Source organism: Zonotrichia albicollis, chromosome 4 (genome assembly GCF_047830755.1).
Source record: "Zonotrichia albicollis isolate bZonAlb1 chromosome 4, bZonAlb1.hap1, whole genome shotgun sequence".
In the NCBI taxonomy this organism is placed as follows: Eukaryota; Metazoa; Chordata; class Aves; order Passeriformes; family Passerellidae; genus Zonotrichia; species Zonotrichia albicollis.
In genome coordinates this window covers 54382649-54406487 of record NC_133822.1, presented here as the reverse complement: position 1 = coordinate 54406487, position 23839 = coordinate 54382649, and the positions used below count along the sequence as shown (strand labels likewise).

Here is a 23839-nt window from a genome sequence, read left to right as displayed (position 1 = left end):
TCTGCAAGGAAGTAACTCCTGAAGTCATGACTCTTTTCCCATCAACCATTTTGCTTTAACTGCTGTAGCTAGGTCTGAATCTCGAATTCTCCTTTGCCTTTCTGTCCTTAAAAATCTATTATCAGTAACATGCTAGACATGTAGGTCAATTTCTAAAGAGCCCTCACCAGGACCTCTGAATTCATGTCTCAATAAAAAACAGTATGCTGACATTTAGCTCCTTGATTGCAAACACGAATGTTGCCTGTCATCTTAATGCAGAGTTAGATATCAAAGTGCTCTTTCTTTTGCCACTTGGCTGAAAGAAAACAAGACCATTGGACTGTTTGAGAATTTTTTTCTCTAGAAACATTTCACACAATTTACAGCTTGTAATAACAAGGTCTGCAAAATCTTTAATGTGTTTTTTGTTATTTTCTGTATTACATACACTGCTACCCTCAAAACCTAACACAGAGGTTTGAGGGTAGAAAAGCTACCCTCAAAACCCAACATTTTCCAGTAAATGACAGATGATGTAATTGATAAGGCAAGAAAATGTGGACTTTGGTGAAGTTTTTAGGAAGCTGCAAAATGTCTTCTTCTGTTACGCCCTTATGGCATTATATATTTTATAATGTATATTTTATTGATTTTATATATTTTTCATAATTGAATACATGTTAAACTCTTCTAACAATGAAAGTGTTTGTTTATTCTTCCCCTTCTTACCTTTTACATTTGTATATACGAAAAGGGAATATATATACACATTAAATCAAAACATCTCCAAGTATCATGGAGGCCTGCCAGGTTTTGCATTCAATTGAGGAAATACTGTTTGAATGGCTTTTTGCTTTGGCCAGATGGATATTTGGTTGTGTAGAAATCATACTGACTGATTCTTTCCTTTGCACCTGGAAACTACAACTTTTATTTTGGTTTGATTTATCCTTTCCAGAAGGACTGAAAAATTAATCTTCTTTCAGCTGTTGAAGTCCATGTAATTTCAGTTGCCTCTTCACTTGTGCTAAAATGTTATGCAACTTTTATCAAAGCAGGTGGCCTACTGACTTCAGCAAGACAAAGTAAACATTATTTGTCCATCTCTCATAATTCTGCCACCCCCAGGGATCCACTCTGCTCATAAGTGGGACAACCCTCCACTCCTCCATTTAATAATGCTCTTCTCTCCAACCTATGGTCAACAAATACCCTAATAAATTGACTGAATGTCTCATCTTTCCCCTTTGAGTTTCCATTGCATTGTGTCACTTCCAACTGCTTCCCAGAGACCCTGCTGAGGATATCTGCACGCCTGTCCTGTGTCAGGGTATGCTGATAGATGTCAATGCCACAGGGCAGACAGTCACAGTGCTCCTCAGAGCTGGTTGTGCTTTGCCATCCCCCCTTGCCATTCACACTAGTTCTTTTCATCGCTTTATTCTTGTTCCTCTTGATGCTGTGTTTCATCAGTGTCACTGTATTCATTATGTTACCCAGTACTAGCTCCTGATTCACCAGACACACTTTGCCATCACCTCCAGACTTCACATCCTGCTCATTGATCCTCCTTAGGGTCTTCAAACTGAGTGTGAAATGCTGTGCCATCACTCCCTAACCTGAGTCAAGGGCTCGCTAGGGTGTGGGTAAAGGCTGCTGTAAACGATCACAGCTAAAGTTTAGCTGCTGTCTAATATCCAGCCTTGCTCTGCTTCTGCTGTCCAACACCCAGCTCTCAGTTCACTGGTCTCCTGGATTTTCTCCCTTCAGAAGTGTTTTTGGAGTAGTGATCTGTGGGAGAGAAAAAGAAACTTTAATCCACAAGGCAAATTATCAAATCTTTCTGTCAGAGCTGGAAGATCCACTGCCATTAAGCAAACACAGCCCCATGGATGTCAGTGGTGCTGTGTCAAATTGCAGTGATAAAAACTGGACAGTAAAGGCAACACATACCATGTGCTAAGAAACATGTTGGCTGTTGGAAAAAAAAATCTAGTTACAAGATAAACTGCTACTGCCCTACCATCTTTGGATTTACTGCTTATGATTGACTTGAGTTTAGTGGCCTTTGGTAGCCTTTAGTTCATATCAACTTCACTTTGTCATGTAACTGACAAATGCCACAAATTACAACAAACACAGAAAGGCCAACATCCAATGACAAAATATGACTAAAAATTAATTAAGTATAAAATTAAAATTCCCTATTGCCTAATTGGAGGCTACCTTTACCGGTCAAAATTAAGGTAAATTTATAGAATAATGGAGAAAAACCTTTGCTGTGACCTCCTTCCCTTCAAGACAGTATAAGCTCTGGTCAAGATCATCCTCATTTAACCTTGCTTTATGAAGTGACTCATTCAATGTCTCCTAATCATTGAAAATGTACCACATGATAAGGACACCAGACAAAAATTAGTTCCACACGTGCTCATGCTTGAAGCACACTTTTAATGATTTGAATTGTATGAGTCAAATATTTGCTAATGGGCAAAGACAAAATATTAACTTGTTAAACAATAGACTGAGCTTCTCAGACAATATTTATACATTACCTAAAAAACATTAAATTAAAGATAACATTTTCAAAGATCCTGACTTCATCTCCCACTGACTTTCCCATCTCTTTTCTGTTCTCTTTTTTTTGTCCCTTTGAAAAATCACCTGATAAATGTCAGGCTACTTAGATAACAATGTGACTCCAAAGCACAATTCTCTCCCAGTAGATGATATACAATGCACATTAAAGAGAAAATTGGAAATCAACCTATTCACTATCGGTGCAGACTTCAAAATACCTCATTTTAATTTATATAATTTGTCACATCACTAGTATTATTAATGTTTTTATTTCAAATGAAGAATTTGTTTAAAATCTTTCCTGGAGTTCGTTTTGCATTAGCACTGGATGTGAATGAGCATCCCAGGTACAATGGCAAATATCAACTGTGAGTATTTAATTTCAGCTTCCATCTTCTAAAATATCAGCGGTGGTTCTGCAGGACTTCCTCGCTGCTGTCTGTTCCTCAGACCACCCTGTTGGGCCTGGATTCTCCACAGATGCAGGAGGTCTTACCTGGATGTAGTCCTTAAGATTTCAGGCTTGAACTCCAAGAGGTCTTCAGGAGCAGCTTTAAGTAATCCTGCAGCTGTCAGACTGATCAGTTCAGCTAGCAGACATTCATAGCCGTACCCATATTCTCATACTCTGCAGAGCTGATGTCTTTATACTCATCTGCTTTGACAGTTTTTCCCTTCTAAAGACATACTCTGCCACTGACAAAGAAACAGACAACCATGCCATTTTAATTAAATAGCAAATTGTTGCTATTCAAGCAAATAGTTACTATAACTTAGTATGGCTACTGAATGTCATTCTTAGTGACTTGTATATTTACATACATTTACATGACAGACTCGACAGTGGGAGAAGAGAGGAAAATATTTCTGTCATGTCAGTAGTGAAGAATGAGGAAATACCTATAGTTCAAAATCTAAATACATTAAAAATCTAAATACATTAAAAAACCCACCCAAACTGTTCTTGCTAAGCCTTGGATTTTGTAGCATGATGATTAATGGCCCCAAATAAATAAGAAAGATGGTGTGACAACGTACTTCCCTATAAAAATCTCACAGCCTTAGGTTCAGTAATTCTAAATCAAATATATTCTTGGCTATTAAGTTTCACTGTCACCATATTCTGTCTGTGGTTTAAAGAAAGGAGCATTTGCTAATGAGTCTACCTGTGATGGTTCCTTCAGGTGTCACATTTTCCACTACAAAGTCTACGACAAGTTTTCACTGATAGAAATTGTCATTTCCTAAAGATCACTGATAGCTGGTGATGCACATTTCTAATTATTTCTTAATGCCAGCTACAGGTTCCCATTTGACCATGTGATGGTTCATTCATTTTTGTACAAACATGACCTAAAACACCTGCATACCTAAGAACAGCTGCCAATAACACATCCATAAGATAACACTGAGAAAAGTACAGTGTTACATTTTCTTCATTTTATTTATAATATAATTTTATTTCCTACCGATTTTTTCAACTGACGTTAAAAAAAAATCCCCAACACTATTAATAGTATCTTGTCAAGTAGATGGGAAACTTAAATCAGAAGAGTTGGGAGCACAAAGGTTTCTCCAGCCTGTGTCAGAGGTGAAGAAAATTTGCCTGTTCCTCTCATTTGCTGAGTGACAGAGCAGTCTGGGCAGTGAGCTTGAAATGCTGAACATTTTTGGCCACCTGGGATCTTCCTCCTTTTGCCAGGTTTTCTAGCCTCAAACTGGCTTCCCTTCCTATTCTCCCATTCTTTCCAAGCTTCACGTCTGAGTTGGTCATTGCAGGGAAAGGCAATTAGATATATTTTTTGCAGGAACAGATGTTAGTTCCTTCTGGCTGGCCTTATGTTTTTTGTTAGCACTGTTTACTTTTTCCTTCTCAAGTTTCCTTTTTCCTTAAGATTTTCTCCTAGCACAAGCCAAGTTTTTTCAGAAATTTTCTTCTACTTTTTTCCCTTTTTCAATACCACAGACTTTATTTTGTTTGATTTACCGACAAGCTGAATATGACTAGGATATGTCTTAGTGCTAGTAAACAGCCAGTGACCTATACCTTAGACAGATTTATAAATCCCTGGGAAAGGGATAAAATTGAATGGGGCAGTTCGACCTCATGCCACACCACAAGGCTGGTTAGGCTTGGAGTCTTAAATCATCATGGATTTAATCAGGAACACAAACCCTTTTGCTCCATAGCAGGCCTTTCCATGGTCCTTTTTTCTCGACTCATGTTTTTTCTTCTATTCCATCTTGTGGTCAGGGCAATCAAAGAGAAGTCAGGGGGAACAGAAGTCTGTGTAACAGAGTTGTCTTGGCTTTGGTGTGCCTAAAGCTTCAATTTGCCACACTTCTGACAAGCTCTACCCTGCCTACTTGCAGCTGGAACAACCCATCCCTGCAGTAGATATGCACTATGAGGCGGTAGGGTGTCTGGTGTATAAATCAGGAACATCATCAGGCATTTTCAGAAACACAATCAGAGCAAGGACTCTTCCCATCACTTGTGATTTAGACTCTGCCATTGAAATGGCACTGCCTCCTGAGAGGAGAGAGCACACAGAGAGGCACAGAGCACACAGAGAGGCACACAGCACACAGATAGGCACAGGGCACACAGATAGGCACACAGATAGGCACAGGGCAACCAGATAGGCACAGAGCACACAGAGAGGCACACAGATAGGCACAGGGCACACAGGCACACAGCACACAGATAGGCACAGGGCACACAGATAGGCACACAGCACACAGAGAGGCACACGGATAGGCACAGGGCACACAGATAAGCACACAGGCACAGGGCACACAGGCACACAGCACACAGATAGGCACAGGGCACACAGATAGGCACACCGATAGGCACAGGGCACACAGATAGGCACAGAGCACACAGATAGGCACAGGGCACACAGATAGGCACACTGATAGGCACAGGGCACACAGATAGGCACAGAGCACACAGGCACAGGGCACACAGATAGGCACAGAGCACACAGATAGGCACACAGATAGGCACAGGGCACACAGATAGGCACACAGATAGGCACAGGGCACACAGATAGGCACAGAGCACACAGGCACAGGGCACACAGATAGGCACAGAGCACACAGATAGGCACAGAGCACACAGGCACAGGGCACACAGATAGGCACAGGGCACACAGATAGGCACACAGGCACAGAGCACACAGATAGGCACAGGGCACACAGATAGGCACGGGGCACACAGATAGGCATACAGCACACAGATAAGCACAGGGCACACAGATAAGCACAGAGCACACAGATAGGCACAGGGCACACAGATAAGCACAGAGCACACAGATAGGCACACAGGCACAGGGCACACAGATAGGCACAGGGCACACAGATAGGCACAGAGCACACAGATAAGCACAGAGCCACAGCACCCATGGAGCATGAGGACCAGCAGATGAGGACCAGAGCACAAGAAAGAGCAGTGCTTGGCCTGCAGCTTCCTTTGCTCCTGGACTCAGCTGGAGCAAGAAGGGCTGCTCCCAAGAGCTGTGGATATCTTGGCAAGGGACACACTAGCCCCCACAGCAAAGTCCAGGAAAACCCTGCAGTTCCATGGTCCTACGGTTCCAGTATGGAATTTATGTCTTTCTTTTCTCAGAAAGATGAGAAGATGAGGAGAGCTGACTGGAAGAGTCTTGTACTCCTGGCTGGTTATGCCTGGTTCAGAATTTTTATTTCTCTGCACTTCTTTCACACAAAGGTCAGTTAGAGCACATACACAGGGGAAAGTAAATTTTAATTTGCATGACTGCTTCTCCCTTTTGAAAGGATATTCTGGACACTCATTTTAAATAATTCCTGTCCTGGGAACAATAAGGAGTATTAGAAAATGCTGGAATGAAGCCTTAAGTTATATTACAGTAATTTGTTATTTAATTATTTCCTTTGGCAACAGTTAGATGTCAACACATGAGCATGATAATTATATATATATACACACATTACTCATTCCAATTAGTTTTATTTTAAGTATGTCATATTTCATCCTTGTCAACTCTGACACACAACAGGACCAGTGGGTTCTTAACATTTGGTAGTAGGTTTATTTTTTCCAAGGAGTTTGACAGAGACACGTGAAAGACAGACACACATTCCATGTGACAGTAAACAAATTTAGAGACAGCAGCCTCTATAAATAATCTATGTTCATCATCTTACATAAGAAAGTGGAAGGTTAGGCACTTATTCCAATCTATTAAATGGTTTGCAGCAGTTTATTAAGAAAACCTGCAGGGTCTCTTGCTGTCACTATGCTGTCACATGGCTGCAGTCAGATGACACAAGAATAAAGTCCATAAACATGTGAATATAAATGGAAGTACAAGTCAGTGGTTTGGAAAGAGACACACACACACAAAAACCCTCTAGAGAACACAAAGGAGCAATTTTTCTTTTCTGATTCTGAATAATTTGTCACTTTATACATTATTTATTGTAACATAAATGTCAAAAGCATGTGCACTAGTCTTTTCTCAGCATGGAGCACCTAGTCTATCCAGGGGAGGATTCCTGAGGTTAGAGCACAGGAACTGAAAGGCATGGGGGTTTTTCCCAGCCAGGAGGACTCCTTGCACCATCTCAGAAGAATCACTTTTCCACTCAGTGCTTCTTCCACCTGTAAATAATTGAAACACACATCTACTAACCCACTTACAGGTGAGATAGTATGCACTATGCAACCTCTAAGCAGGGTAGTGCATACTGTTAGTACCTCCCAGGAGTATGAGATCTGGTTCTCTGCCTGCCCCAACCCCTGGGAACTGTGGGTGGGTAGAGCAGGGACTAGAAAAGTCTTTAAGGGATCAGGATTTGTTCCACAAAAACCATGCACAACTCAACTGTAAAATATAAGATCTGATAGGTATTTTCTGTTATTGTGCAAATTCACCCTTTTATTGTCAATTTGTTACCTTTTGGAAAAGGAAAACACTCTGCATACATGCAATATAACCTTCTTGGTATTAGCTGGGAACTTTCTAACCAATTTCCACTCCACTCAACCTCCTTTATGCCAGAGATGATGCAGGTTTTAACTACCAGGGGATAAAAGATCTTGGCCATGATCAGAGTATGCACCATCTCATCTGCCTTGCCTCTGTTTCCATGCTGCACTCTGAAACCCTGAGAGAAGAATATGCCCAATTCAAACACAGAGAGGGTGTGTACGGTCCCATGCAGAGCAGTTTGGGAAGCACAGGTGGAGGAGAGCAGGACCTGAATTTTTCCTTCCAAACTTCAGGTACATTCTGTCAATCTTCAGGCCTGACTAGAGAAAGCAAATAGAACAGTGCAAAAAGTCTGGTGCAAGGAAGAGAAGGAATATTAGGTTTAAAGGAGGCAGACAGGATGACTAGAAGCTCAGTCTGAGGAGAAAGACTCGTAAAAGATGTAGGAAAAAGTATGCAACAGGTTACATAGGTATCTCAAAGCAAGAAGGCAGGGGAGAACTGGAGAAAATATCCATGTATTAGGAATATTTGGTGAAGGGAGCACCTACCATGTATCAATGTCTCAGTACTGGAGACAAGACTGACAGTTCTGTCTAATTACAGCACAGCCCCTTTACAGCTTGAGAGGGAACAAAATGTTCCCAGGTCTCACTTAGTGCAACCTTAGAGTCAGCAAACATCTTCCCAGATATACCCAAATATACCCTTTCCCCAGAGATGAATAATAACTTACCACTGCTATCAAATTCTTGCCTTCCAAGAAAAATGAAAATAGACCTCAGTGTTCCAAGCAGAGGTGGGTGAAACTACCTGGTTTTTCCCCTGTGGTTGTGGTGAGGGAAGCATCTTCAGAAGATCAGAGCTGGGACCTAAACAAAGATTTTATATCTGAGTTCAGTAAAGATATTACTTGTATATGGAGCTTTTCATATATGATGAGAGGCTTTTCTTCAAGTACTATTCATATCCTTTGAATGGCAAATTGAGTATCCAAATTAATACGTAATTTCACTATGATTTTTCACTTATCTACAAAATGGGCATGATAGCATCCATCCACCTCAGGAATATGTTGGGATAAAAAATTAACTAATGTGTGTAAACAGACACATATTTGAGAGCAATAGAGAGATTCCAAAAGGAAAATTAATATGTGTTCAGAATGGGTTGAAACAGTGGGTAGTAAAGAAGGCATGAGAGCATACAGTGATCATCAGGAGAAAACAAAAATTCAATGGCCATTTATTCAGTTGAATAAGCCAAAGTAGAAACCACGAGAAAAAATACCGTTCAGTCATGTCATTAAACATATTCGCTTTTATGCACAAAGAGGGCAAAGGAAGATTCCATAGCATAGTTAGTGTTTCTAGCCTCAGCAAGGAGAAATCAAATGGCTTGATAATGTTTGAAAATATGATAATGTAGCAGAAACTACAAAGCATTTTTTTAAATGGAGGATCTATATATTTATGTAATTTTTCCTGTGATTCCTGCTGGGAACAAAGCAAAGCATGAGATATTGCCAACTCCTCTATGCTGTAAAATATTATTATGTCAGTTGCACATCTCGGCAACACCTGAAACCAGACAGATGTTAAATTAAATGCAGTTAGGTTATGTTCATACTACACTGATAAAAACCCTGGACCTTTGGTATCTCTGACAAGATTCTGTTCTTCAAAATGGTGGCAGAAAGGAAGTTACAATTTAAATGAAGCATAATTTCAAATCTGTAGACCGTCATAGTGTCCTCTTCCCTACTTCACTAAATGCTTTAAATAATTTTATTTCCTAAACAGAGGACATTCTTTACAGATGGATATTACAGAATTAACACTGGAGGTTGCAGTTCATTTTCAACTGCAAATGCTTATCAATAATATAAAGTCAGGACCCAAATCAATAATATAAAGTTAGGACCCAAACTTTGTCTTTGTGACATCAGTGAACCAAAAGTAAATACAGCAAAGTTAGTGAAGTTACACTAGCATGATGGTCTAACCCAGTGTTTATGAAAGTCAGCCAAAGCTGATTAGAGATTTGAGAGGCCTTCAAACTGCCACTGTTGTGTGACAGAGATATCTGTATTTCCTTAAAATTCTCCAAACTGAGGTAATGAATTTACCTGAAATTTATCTCCAGGCAATTTCAGATTATGAGCTAATGAATGCATTTTTTCTTGACCCACTTACAAATATTAAATACATAATTTTATTTTCCTCTACAAAAAAAAGATTGTTAAAATACAAACCCATCTCCTCTAAAGTTTAACACATCTTTTTATATGTCACTACTGATCCTCTTGACACAGTAGTGACACAATTCATATCAGGAGAAATACTTGAAATACTCAGTATTACTACAGCACACCGAAGACACAGTGTAGACTATTCTACATGGACACTGTAAGAAGTAGAAAGCATGATAATGATGATGCACCTTTATAGGTAGGGTGCAGCTTCTTTTGAGAAGACTGGCTTCCTTTATAGTGGTTTAGAGGAAAATGAAGTTCTGTCATAGGATTTCCCAAAATCTGCAGCTGGTAAAATATGACACCTCACCCCTCCCAGTAATGTTAAGACAGTAAGAACATCTGTAAATATTCAAGTAGTAGGATTCAACCATGTCTTTCTCTTTTTTCAAATTTTTTTTTAATACATTTTAGAAATATTTTGCATTTATAAGTGAGAGCATTCATCAATGGAATTGAAGAACCCAGAATGTAGAACATTTTTCTCCTAAAGTTTCATTGTCTAAATGGTATTAAATATTTTAATTATAGATTCTACTTTTCCTGATGAAATCCAGTTTGTTTCTCCAGGCTACATTCAAGACCAATTGCAAAACTGAAATATACAAAATTTTATATAAAATATATAAAGTAAATTTGAAATAATTAAATTTCACAAACAAAAATTTGTGTAGGAAAGGTCCTAAAATTCCAAGTTAAGATTTCAGAGGGTGTATTACCCTTTCAAGTTTCAGTGAGGATCAAAGTTTTCACCTATTTCTCCTGTGATTCGATCTGTCCTCCCACATCAATATTAAGTAAATATTCTATCAGATAGATCTAAATTCACACATATAAGTAAGCCCGCTGAAGCCAACAGGGATGAGAACAGAAATGTTCTCCTCTTAAAAAAAAATAAATTGAAACAATATCCTTAAAAAATCATAATTAAAGCATTAAGACATTGATTTTCCCACTTGACTTGTGTGATGCTTAGTATGGTGAAAATCATTGATTTACAGTAATATCTGTTTAGCACAGCAATATTCTGCTCAGGCACTCCACATAGACTGCAATCTGTCCTTACACAGTTGATTCTTCCATTTTAGTAGGATGTAAAATAACACGTTATAATAATAATTAAGGGTTCCAGAACTTAAAGTACCTGAATTTGTAACTGGTTCTATATATTCAGTTTTATTTAATCTTTATGTGCATACAGGTCTTGCCTAAAACAGCACAGAAGTTCATTCTCATGAGCAGCCAGCACACCAGCTAAGGAATTCATCTCCTCCAGAGGAAGGAAGGAAGACAGCAGATGTCTCAAAATCATGTTTCTCTCTGCTTGTGGGCTACAATCACAGTCACAAATAGTAGACATCTCTGCAGCCCCAAGGGAGGCCAAAATGCAATGTCTGCACGAGGCTGCCCAGCAGAGGAGTAGAAAAAGAAGCAGTGCACCAGCTCCATTGGATGCATCAAGAACACACTCCCTCAGCTCCTGGGCTACATTTGCAAACAGAAAATGAGATTCCCCTGCACTAGCTCACTCTATACTCATCACCCTGAACTCAACTGAGAATCAACAGGCAAAACCATGCACCACCAGAGATTAGTGAATTACTGCATAGAAGCAACTTCTCAGTGAGTTATTTAATGAGATGGAGGACAGGGAAGGATTTTGTCCAGAGTGACAACTGGAAACAAGAACCCATTGCTATAAGATAAGAGGACTAGAAAATGTTTGAACTGTGAAGAGTGAAAGGAAGGAGTAGAAAGATATAAAGGCAAGAAATATACAACCCAGTGTATGGGGATACAGTATGGGTAAATGCAGGTTGTATAGAATGTAATCTTATCCCCTAAGGAGTTGTAGCTGAACCAGTTATTAAAGATTAGGAGCAGGCCTGACTTAACCAGGCCACAGCTGTAGTCAATAAGAAGAGTGTTATAAAAGAGTGGATTGGTTGGTTAAGGGGAACTGGTGTTAGTTGGCTACTGTGCAGTTAGTGCTGGGAGGAGCTGCCTACAAGAAACATCAAGAAGGTACAAAACTCTAGCAATATGGAACCCTTGCAACATAATAACAGTAGAACTCTTACTATATATGACAACAACCCAGAGCAAGATGAGGTTTGCAAGCAATTGATTTTTTTTTAATTGACAGTTGATCAAGCAGACAGTTTTCCAGCTTCACTCTGAAAAAGCTTGCATTTCCTAAAAATGTGGCTTCCATTTTCCCAGCTATATCAATAGATGGAATGGAAAATACTATGTGTTTTTACTTACCTTGTATTTATTCTCTATGTCTTTGGAGTCTCAAGATTGCAACAATCAAGAGCAACACAAATCAAGACAAAATCAGCAAGATGATTACTCTATGAAAGCAGAGAGACATGAATTGGACAGCTGTTTCCATAGAGAAGAGCAGAGAAGTAAGAAGAGAAAAGTCAAGCAATTCTACATGAAGTAATTCTATTTACAGAAGTCAGAAAAAAACACAGATCTGAAATCCAGCCTTCTGAAAGTGGTTTACTCCTTTAAGCAGATAGTTTAATTTCCCTTTCAATGTCCAGGTTACATAGTTTCCATCTTGTTTTATTCAAGAGCTTGTATTGCCAACTTTCAGAGCAGAAGTGTGTGGCACGTCCCTTCTTGAGCTGTAAAACATCCCTGTTGTTAGAGGAAAAGGTTCAAATCAATAGTAGACAGTATTTGATGGAAACAAAGCTTTTCATTCCAGCTTTTACTCCTTCATGATGTAAGTTCAGGAGAGATTTTGAATACATGATGAACTCCAGTTGATCTTGCACTATAAATCTTTGGCAAGCTGGAAGGGTCAGAGTTGTTATTCAAGTAATTTACATTTTCTGGAGTTCAAGTTCATTGATCCTTCAAATCTTAAATTTTTAATATTTTAAGGAACCTTTTTAAAATGTGCATATATCAGGATTTCTCCAAAACACATTAAAAAGAAAAGAAAATTACTATTGGCCAATAAAAATAAGTCAGTGATCCATGTGTTTCCCATATGCAGACTACTAATGGTTTTTAGATCCTGTCATATTGCATCCTCATATGATTGCTTGTTTTATGATAATTATTAGAATTAATTAGTATTAATACTCCAACCCTTCACCTGGACTACAGGCCATTAAGCAGTTTATCAGCTGGCAAACAGCTCAGAGCTATTGCCATATTGGTAGGGTTCCCAGTAAGAGCAGGCTCAGCAGCACTAAACACTGAAATCACCTGTGTTGTTTTATTTGTTAGGCACACTTAGTAAACTGTTTTTAAAATTAACTTTTGAAGCTCTAAAAAAGGAGGAGTTAAAATTATCCTATAGACCCATTGGGCTACCAGCCTTTCAAAGCATGAGTCCCTTGGAAATGCCTCTTGACTTTATGCAGAAGCAGTGGCAGACAATTGCTTTTAAGACCTGGCTAGAGAAGTAGATACCTCTTCTTCTTTTCTATCTGTTTTTTAAGTACCCACACAGAAAATAGGTGACAGAGTTCCATTTCACCTTGGCCAAGGACTAGTCAAACTCATGTCCTCTACCTCCAGAATGAGTTCTAGTCACCCAGCTGTCCTTAAAAGGTGAGGAGAGGGATGATCTTCATCATCCTGGCAGAAGTATGTTCCTTCCATTTTCCATAAATGAAATCAAGATTCAGGGGCTAGAAAACAGATACATAACTCCAGCATAATGGCTGGGTAGAAAAGATAGCAATTTCATGTCACATGAATCCTCATTTCTGAGTAGACTTTTCCCTTGGCAGTGAAAAACCCCTGTAAGAAGGGCAGAGTCAACTAATTTTCCTCATGACCAGCATCTCAACTTTTCTTAAATGTCCTCAGGGTTGCTCAGGATCTTGTGCCCCAAAATAGAGGACACCAACCATGTCCACAGAATTTGCACCCCTTTAGGGATCCTGATCTAAGTCCTTTGCTGTGCTACTCCTTGAGCATTTAGCCTCATGGGATAAATGAGGTATCCGGAGATATATTTGCAACACCAAACATGCAGTCACCAGCTATTACCTCTTCAGCAGTCTTACCTCTCACCACCTGCAATGGAGCAGGAGAAGCCGATTTGATCACAACAGTTTGATTTGAAAAGATGGCTAAGAGACGAATGTCATCAGACCAGGCTTCTCTCCTACCCCTCATTTTGCCCATTCCTGCCCTTTTGTAAGCCCCATTGCCACGAACATAAGCAATTTATTTTCCTAGTCTCCTTTCTTCCACCCTTGCCCCCTCGGACGCGCTGGGACGGACCTGCCCACGCCACTTCAGTGCGGGGCCGGAGCCGCCCCCGTGTGCCCACGAGAGGGCTGTGAGGGCTCTGGGGGTCGGCACAGCCCCAGCACCGAGCCCAGGAGCCAGTCCCGTTTCTGCCGGCCCCGCCGGGTTGCCGCGGCCACTCGGTCCCGCTGGTGCAAGGGACGCTCCGGGCGGGCTGGCTCACGGTGCCCGCGGGCTGCGCACGTCAGGGGAGCCACCCGTCACGGCCGTGCGATCCCGGCATATATAGGGGATGCGGGGGCACCGCCGGCCGATCGCAGCAGCTCCGTGCCGGGCACGGGCTCCGCAGCGCTATGGCCCTGGCCCGGGCGGTGGGGCGGGCAGGTGAGCGGGCGGGGTCGGGCCGGGCGGGGGCACACCCCGACATTCCGCGCCCCGACGCCGCCGTCCTCTCCGCAGGTGCGGCTGCGGCGCTGGCGCTGCTGTGGCTGCTGGTCTGCGCTCCGGGGGACGCCGGCTGTCACCCCCTGACCGTGGCCGATCTCTTCGACCGGGTGATCCGGCACTCGGGCAGGATCCACAGCCTCTCCACGGCGCTCTACGCCGAGCTGGTGAGTGCCGGGCCGGCCCCGCCGCGGAGCGGGGCTTGCGCCGCCCTGGGAGCGGGTAGGGGAAAAGGCGGGGATGTAGCGGGGTGGCGGTGCCTCTCGGTGCACGTCTAGGTGTTCTTCCCCCGTAGGAAAAACACTTCCCTCCCCGTGACAACGAGCTGGGAAGGCCCGCTCGGAAGTGCCACACGTCGGGGATGCTGACCCCCAACGGCAAAGAGTACGCCCAAAAAATCCCGGTAAGGGAGCGGCGGCGGACAGAGACAGGGCAGAAGGGGGGACCGCCAGGCTGGAGGACGGGAAGGGGACCCTGCGGGTCACACCGCCTTCTTCCTCCCCTCCCTGGAGAAAGGGGAATACACCTCCTGTCCTGTCAGAACCCCAAAGTGTCTCATTCATCACGCTGTAATGGTTCCCCACTCCAGTCAGGCTGGAGATAGGCAGAGAGGTTTTTATGCTTCCGCAGCTTCATCAACAATCTGGAGGAAAGAGGCTGCTAAGTTTTGACCTCAAACAGGTGCACACCACAGAGGTATTGCATATGAATCTTAAATTAGTTGAATTTTAAATCTGTAAATTGAATCTGTAAATATGATACCTAAAATTTGATCATAAATACTAATTATAATAACTAGTATAATAACTAGTATAATAACTAGTATAATAACTAGTATCTCCTACTATTGCAGTAGTACTTTGTCAGAATGATTGACAGACATCCTTTGATTTTTTTGAGGCAGACTCTGTGGGACAGAAACTCAGAAACTTGTGTATGTGGCAAAGAAGGTACATTCATCAGTATAACTGCAAAGTACAAAAAGCAATCAGGAGAAGGAAACAACAGTAATCTCTGAATCAGTAGTTAGGTAAGGGGAAAAGAACAGCAAATTTGTTTACATCACATTGTGATGGCAAAGAGAAAAAAAAAATCATTATTAGCTTAGAGAAGAGTAGGAAGAGTTTGTTCATATAGAGGAAAAGCAAATTGTGATGTTGGGGATAGACCAGTGGGAGAAACTTTTGCGTCTAGGAGACAGACAAAGACAAATGGTAACATTTTGGGTTTTGATTGTGATGGAGTGAGGAGTTTCCTCCTGAATGTCCTTCTAGAAGGTCCCCTGGAAGGGCAATGAAAGGTGGCCCTGCTCATGTTAGCTGAAAACATGACAAATACAACTTCTAGGTGTTATTATTTATATAGATACAAATAACCAGAGACACAGTGGTGTTTTAGTAGTAAATTGCAGATGTAAATCTTGACCCCACTAAGATTTCATAATGAGACTAAGAGTATTCATATGATCTGCTGCAAAGTAGGAGACACGTTCTCTACTGTTTCAATTTATAAGAGAGAAGAACTAACTCACGTGATACTGAAACTTTTGCAAGCCTGGAAAGAACCACTGTCCCACTTTAACCAGCATATTGAGCACCATCAAGAGCTACCTGATGACAGCCTTAGCAAAGCTAAGCAAATCAGCAATATGGTACATGAGCTGAAGACTGGAGTCGAGAAAGTAACAGAAAAGGCAAGATTTTTGATGTAGTTTTTATTTATATCGGTTATGTGGCATGGGTGACTTCGAAGAGGGGGCAATATCTGCTCCTCCTTGGGCTTGGAGGCTCTTACTCAGCAAAATGCAGGACTTTGTTAAAGATACTTTAACAAAGTATCTTTCCATCAGAGAAGGTGGCTAAGCTATAGATTGGAAGATATGAAGATGGTATTATAGGAGTCCATATCTGTGAGGAAATATTTTATTAATATTACATGTATGAACAACACACACAAGTAAAAAGGCTAGACCCTTCTGTATCTTCATATATGAGCCAGTAATGACTTGAGTTTTCTAGGCCAGGAGAGAAGATGTGGGTAGACCACGACAAGTGCTTAATAATTGTGTTAAGTTTTATTTGTATTTAAATTCTAAGCAACTCAAGTTTCACTGCTGTCTGATGCAAAGGACTCCTTCCTAAGGCAATAATTTTATGCTGGGGTAAGTTCTTCAAGACAACAGTGGCATCACTTGAGTCTGATGTCAGTCACAAAATAATTTCAAAACTCCATTCCATATTATGCAAGATTATGTATAAATCATTGGATGAAATTCTTTGTTATTTCCATTTCTGTCTTCTCATTTCTTGCTAAAGTCCTGACCTTTGCATTTTTTGTGCCTTTATATCTAAAATTAACTGTGATTTTGGCAAATGAAATCTGTGTGCCCATTCTCTAAATGGCTACACTGCTGGAGTATGTGTTTCACTAAAAAAAAGTGATTAATAAACTAGTATCTTACACTAGTAGATTGCCTTTCAACTCTAGGTGGGGAATACAAGTTTTAAAAGGGTAAGCAGTTCATCACTGGAATAGGCCAAATAGTACCCTACTGCAAAATGCAGCCCTGGTTAGAGTGACTTGGAGTTACAAAGGCAGCCATGGTTCTGGGCTAAAACAGCCTTAAAGTTCAGAAGTGTTCAACCTCAAAGCTTGACCTTTGCTTCTTTCTGTCGCTGAAGCAAACTCTAAACCAGATACACACTTTTGGTGTATTTACATGCTTTATTTTTTCTAAAGCACCTTTGAAGTACTAAGAAGGAAATTTCTGCGGTATTGATTTCTTTGTACCATGGATATTTATAAATAGGGTAGAAATAAAATTACAAAAATTAATGCATTCCATATTTTGCAGCTATGTCTTCCTGTTTAAAATTAGGAAAATTCTAAACTTGCTTTTGTTGTGAAGCACCCACTCTGAGAGGTGATCACAGCCTGTAGAATTCACTAGGTTAAATTAACAGCACTGGTGGATGCTCATGTTAGGATCTTCCCTTCACAAAAAGCATAAAAATAAATAGCTGAAATATCTCAAGGCTGATTTGCTATAATACTTCAAGAGGAAATAAGGATTACCAAAAAGGGGTTCCTCTACTTAAACTCAGATGAAGTATTCATTACTAGTGTATCAAGAAATTTCAGTCCATGTTAAAAGCTGCAGATACCATAAGGATAAAAAGACAATGTTATTCTGTGTAAGGATCTTTACATATATCTTCAGTAAGTATGTGAAAGATCTGAATAGCAGAGCCCAGTGGAGTGGCACCTCAGTTGTCTTCTGCAGTAGTATTTTCAATATTTGTTCTGTGTGTAGTTACAAGTTGAATTTCTTTTCCTGTTTTCACTACAGATGCAGTCAATGGGGATCATCAGCAATTCATTAAATGGAATGGCATCATCTGAAGACACTGGTTTATCAATTAGTAATGAAGCAAACATGATGAGTGACTCTGATTTCATTCACTGTTTTAGGAGAGATTCCAATAAAGTACAAAGCTACTTAAAAATTCTCAAATGTAGGATTATGCCAGAAAATAGTTGCTAAATTGTACTCCTTTGACAAGTAGTCTTCAGCATGTTGCTTATAAAGATTAAAAAAAAAAATAGAACTTCTAAATTATCACTTTAACAGTAATTTTAATAGGAAAGTGTTTTTAAAATCCTTTGGAAGCTGGCATAGTTGACCAATGCAGATGAAATACTAAAGCCTCGTGTGTGTATGTCAGTTAATGCACCGATAAAAAGGAGTGCTCTAGCATTAGATAAATAAATGTTCTTGCATGTTACACTGTGGCAGACTATACTATGGCTGATTCACAGTTTAGATAAATACATAGAATTACAGAATGGCTTGAGTTGAAAGGGACCTTCATGATCATTGAGTTCCAACCCCCACTCTGCCACTGGCAGGGATTCAATCCACTAGATCAGGTTGGTGAGGGCCCCACCCAAGCTGGACCTGAACACTTCCAGATATGAGCCATCCACAGCTTCTCTGGGCAATGTATTCCAGTGCCTCACCATGCCTTTGAATAAAGAACTTCTTCCTGACATCTAATCAAAATCTCTCCTATTTTAATTTAAAACCATTCCCCCTTATCCTGTCACTCTTATCTATGTAAAAGTTGCTCTCCCTCTTTTTTATGAGCAATCTTTAAGTCATGTATGGCTGCAATGATATTTCCCTGGTGCCTTCTCTTCTATCAGCTAAACCATGCCAAATCTCAGATTGTTTTCATGAGGTTCTTGTGGGCCCACTTCTTAAGCTTGTCCAGGTTTCCCTGGATGACATCCCCCCCTTCTGTTGTGTCAGCTGCATTGCTCAGTTTTGTATCTGCAAACTTGCTGAGGATGCACTCCATGCCACCCTCTGTGTCATTAAGGAAAATACTGAAGAGCACCAGTCCCAAGACAGAGCCTTGAGGGACACCAGGTGTCACTGGCCTCTCCCTGGACATAAGAACCACCGCTCACAATCTCCTGGACACATCCAACCAGCCAATTTCTTAACCACCAAATAGTCCAACCTTCAAACCCATGGCTCTCCAATTTGGAGATTAGGGTGTCAAGTGGGACCCTGTGGAAAGCCTTACTGAAGCTGAAACATAGGTACAACATAGTTGAAAATAAGACTCAATCTGTTAAACCACAGTACATCTGTATACTATCAATAAAGTATATTTTTCCCTAAAGAAAATGTTTTCCCCCATTTCTATATACATACCTACCTGCAGAATATTGCTTAACACTGAAGAGGGGCATTGATGTCGATCAGCTCATTTAACTGCAGAGCCTATGCCAGATTTTTACATTCACATCATACTTCTTACTGATTTCTGAGGATTCTCATATGTGTCCCATAAAATGTAGAATTTTTATTCATTTTGAATGCCCTTTTATATCTGTAATGGCTTCACTGATTTCAGTAGAAACTCCTAAAGAAAAAGTTTGTGAAAAGTAAGTCAGAATTCTGGTCCAAACAGCATTTCAGTCTAAGGGCTGAGCAGTAAGTCTCTTTCCCATTCCACATGCTGACACAGGTCTTGGGTTTTACAGTAATTATTACAAACTCCATTGCAAATAAAAATATGAAAGCTCTCAGATATTTTAAGGAAATCACATTTTCCTAGCAGCAGGGTGGTGCTGCTGGCTGTGCATAAAACAAAACTTCTTTGCATTCAGAGCCTGAGACAGTTGAACAAGTAGATATAATCAACATGGATTTATTTTTAATATTCTTGACTTTTTTACCACAAAATGCTCTTTTCTGGCCTTCCATGATCTTGATGGTTGCTGACAGTAGCAAGAGCTCAGGCAAGCAAGAACAAGGAGTAAAATGCTGATGATTATTTAATAATGATACTAAATTTGGGCTTGAGAAACCTAGCAGAGAAAGATGTCAAAGAAGCATTTATGCAGACCAGAGAAACAACATTTTAGTTACATGCCCGTAACTGCAAATATCCTCAGATATCTCCTGTTGGGTAGATGGCGGCTGTACTTGTGAGTGTTCACAATTCACGTCTGCTGTGCCAGGTGTAGTAGAAAAGCAATGCGCTACATTGTGCTTGCCCTGAAGAAGTTATAGCTGCAGTTCCTTATGCGGTGAGATACCACAAACACAAAATGAAATAGCAGCATTCATGGACAGGTTCTGGGGAAATTCTGGAAAAAACCACAGCTCCAAAGAGAGCAAAGGAAGGCTCCTCTGAGCGAACAGACAGAACCAGAGGGGGATGCCCACAGTGCCTGCACCTAGCTGCGATCCCAGAAGATGCAGCGGCAATTAATAGCTGTAGCATTCATGCGGCCATCTGGTGTAGCCTTGGTGGCGGGGTACAGCAGCCCTCGGGCTGCGTGTGCCTCCCGTGCCAGCGAGGGGTCACTGCGGGCTCCCAAACGCCGCAGCGGGGCCGCCGCGCCCTCCCTGCGGAGACAGGCGGTGCCGGGGTAGCGCCGCCGGGTCCCGGCACACACACGGCAGCCGCCCTGCCACGGAGGCGAGGGGCACAGACAGACACGGCGGGGGCTGACGGCACGGAGCTCCCTCCGGACCGGCTGCAGCCCGCCCCGCTCCCGGGCACCGCGCACGGGTGGCAGGGTAGGAGGCGGCCGTGCTCCCCCGGGAAGTGGCCGTGTCCCCCGGTCCTGCTTGGTGCAAGCAATGGCAAGCGAATTGCACGGTGACTCAGACATCAGCCGTACCCGCAGCTGGCAGGACGTCCCAAGGGTGCAGCTGAGGGTCAGAGGAAAACCGCGCAAACGGAGCAGGTGATACAAAAAACTCTCACATCCGCCGAAGTGCTGAACCCTGGGAACGTTTTACTGTACAGAAATGTGAAAAGAGAGAAAATGAGATAGTGGGTGGCACACGAGGAACAGTGCACCGAAGTGTTATCCACAGTCATTCATCCTCATTAGTGTTATATTTCAGTTTTGCCTTTGGCTGAAGAGAGGCATGTTGGTAAAACAAAAGCCTTCCTACATTGCTGGCATTGCTTTGCTTCCTCTTGTGATTGAGGAAACAACTGAGCAGTGGGCTGAAAAGGGTATCCTTTTCTCTGTGGCCACCGATGCCTAAAACAGAAATACAGCGATGGCTGCGTTCTGCACAGGGGAATACTTCATCTCCTGCATGATTTCCTCCAAGACAGCAGCATAACTGGTTAGGAGAATTTGATCATGTTAAATCGTGTGCTACTATCAAAAGCTTTGGAGTTTAAGAATCCATCACATTTAGATCTGAATATTAATTTAGGAGAAACAATTCTGTAAATTAACGGAGAATCAGAAAATCAGGATTGGCTTCCAGTTAAGCACTGGCATCATGTGCAACAAAATAGGTAAGTAATGGTATAATTTCCATTTGTGAAACAATCTGTTTCCATTAAATTTCCCGCCAACCAAATAAATTTAAGACTTAAAACATCTCCATTGTTCTTCAGACCTTATTCCATGAAGCACTGCAGGATAATCCCAGAATACTGACATTTTTGTATAGTCCAATTTTTTTTTTTTCAATTATTAGAACTGGCTTTTGCACATCAGTAATTTCCTCATCATGTTTCCATTTTTTCAGAATGATGAAGGATACACCAGAGACACTTCCAGTGACTGAAAATTTATTTTCTTCCTTTCATAATGCACTAAACGGTACTGATAGTGTATCTTAAATTTAGACTGAATCTTGTATGCGCTGATGTTTCCACGGTAGACTAAGTGGCTAATGTCACTCATAGTTTAGCTCTTATCTAAACCCATGATTTCAAAACAGAAACAAAATTGAAACAGTCTTCTTTGCACAATACGCATGCATGTTCAGCTACCTTCATTCAAATATTGACCTGTAAATAAAAATTGCTTGGAAAAACTGAAGGATTCCTCAAGGGTTGAATGCTTATAAAAAGTGGCATTTCTATGTGCCTTAGAAAGCACTGGAAGATCACTATAGAGATGTTATCTTCTGACATCCCTGTCCACCATGCCCAGCTTCAGTGCTCAGAATTACAACCAATATAAAACCAAGGAGTTGCCATTCTCTGACCATGAATTTTGGTGCAAGTCTGCAAGGGGGAACTTCAGACTCAGGTTTAACTATGCTGGTTTACCTTACAGTAAAGGTGATAAGCAGTCACCAGGTACATCTCTTAGAAGCACACTCACTTTAAGACTTCCTCAGTCCACAAGCATTTCATCCACTGCAAACCTTTCTCTATAGGAGCTTTTTTTCTCTGTAGGTCTCCCTGTAGTTGAAAGCTGAGTCTTAAGTTAATTGGACTCTAATTCCTCTCTATTCCTTTCTAAAGGCACTGGATTTACAGCTATCATCATGAAATTGGTTTGTCTTTCCTTCTAGTATGTGAAAATCAGTAACAGTCTAGTTGGTAGAGGGTGCTGAAGCATGTGAATGCACTTAATTTATGTCAGTCTTTTGACTGCAAAACATACATTCATCAGAGGAGCTGTGTGGCTACAGTGATGGCAACTGGTATTTAAAACCCAGTACTAGTAAATCACAGCAGATAAAACAAATCTGATGTATTACTGCAGCTCAGGAGTGACATTTGACCTTTGTACAATTGTTCTGACACTGAAGTTAGTAATGCAGTTTTGTGCCTTAAAGCAGCCCTGTTCTCAGCTGATCATAATACTTGATTCCTGTTTGGCAAAGGATCAATAAAAACAAGGTAACTTTCAGAAAATCATTTTATACTGTAAATATATACAACTAAAGTTTAAGTGCTGACACACCTATTAAAAATCCAGTTTTTAACAATGTTAAATGAGGTGCATGGAGGAGCTAGCTGGTCTTTCATGTTCACAGGCTCACAGCTATTCATTCACATGCAGTAAAATATGACTGTGTCTGTGTCTGATACAGACTGCAAAAATCTGCATTGTGATACATTTTAAAAGTCCAAGAGCTCCGAAGGAAATCAGCAGCATCTTCTTAGGTATCAGGGAAGCTCCTCTCCCTGTCTTTAAGAACACACATTCAAGATCCACATTCAGACCCGTATGGATGACCATCAATAGGTGGGATGAGAAAAGTCCCTTCTGTTCCTGAGGCTGCTGGGCTGGGCAGTGAGATCTCTGTGTCAGCAGCACAGCCTGAGAACATGGAAGTTCGCAGCTCAGTTAACAAAGCGAGTACTGAGTCTCAGCCTTTCCTCTCTGTCCTTGTTGTATTCTGTATTACATTAGCATTGATAAGTTGCCAGAACAAACAGAGAGGTGCCCAGTGAGTATAAGTATCTGCTTTGTTTGCAGCCTCTGAAGAGATAAGGTTTTTAACTGTGGTTTGCAATTTGCGGTACCCGAACTCTCCCCAGTCCCAGGATCTCAATAAATGTCCATCATAATATTCCACAGCTGGTAACTATAGTCTCAAAATGCTACACACAGGAAATACCTCAAGTACCCTACAACCATGCTGCAAGATCATCCATCAGGTCAAATCTGTGAAGACAAGCAGCACATTGCTGGTTTTAACCTAGGTGTCACTGGTATCTACCATCTCATTCCCTTACACCAGCTGCACTACACCTTTCACCTCTGCACTGTGAATCTTATGAAGCAGTTCAAGTATCTGCTGGGCACTTTGCATACGTGTGCTTTGTTCTTTCTAAAACTAGTAGGCATACCATATTTGAAGAAACCAAATACCACTTGATCCTTCACAAAGAAAAGACTGGCACTGTAAATATATTTTTGTATTTGTACAGGGTGCTATTTCTCATTTACCAAGTTTTCACAGTATGGACTGAAGAGAAACTTCTCCTTTATTTAGCAAAAAATCAGAGGAATAAAAATTTTGTGTTTCATGAGCCTAAATCATAATTTAATCAGACTATTTTAGATAAAATTCAAGATT

General features: G+C 41.1%; 1 protein-coding gene across 2 annotated transcripts; it reads left to right on the top strand.

The window, feature by feature from the left end:
- The first annotated feature begins 14093 nt into the window (after nucleotides 1–14093).
- LOC102070454 (prolactin) lies at nucleotides 14094–18010 on the top strand. Of its 2 annotated transcripts, XM_005480533.4 has the most exons (5): nucleotides 14094–14406; nucleotides 14482–14633; nucleotides 14762–14869; nucleotides 15980–16159; nucleotides 17816–18010. In XM_005480533.4, exons 1-5 carry the CDS (start codon nucleotides 14376–14378, stop codon nucleotides 18008–18010), a joined length of 666 nt encoding a protein of 221 aa, XP_005480590.1. In that variant the 5' UTR covers nucleotides 14094–14375. The 2 variants fall into 2 exon arrangements, with proteins under 2 accessions (XP_005480590.1, XP_074395925.1); XM_074539824.1 differs by lacking the exon at nucleotides 14762–14869.
- Nucleotides 18011–23839: the final 5829 nt, after the last annotated feature.

Bases quoted from the DNA above. Each gene is read 5' to 3' on its own strand.
- LOC102070454 (XM_005480533.4), top strand. From the start codon at position 14,376: ATGGCCCTGGCCCGGGCGGTGGGGCGGGCAG. The intron at 14,634-14,761 runs GTGAGTGCCGGG...CTTCCCCCGTAG, and splicing joins CGGCGCTCTACGCCGAGCTG to GAAAAACACTTCCCTCCCCG. The intron at 16,160-17,815 runs GCAAGATTTTTG...TTTTCACTACAG, and splicing joins TCGAGAAAGTAACAGAAAAG to ATGCAGTCAATGGGGATCAT.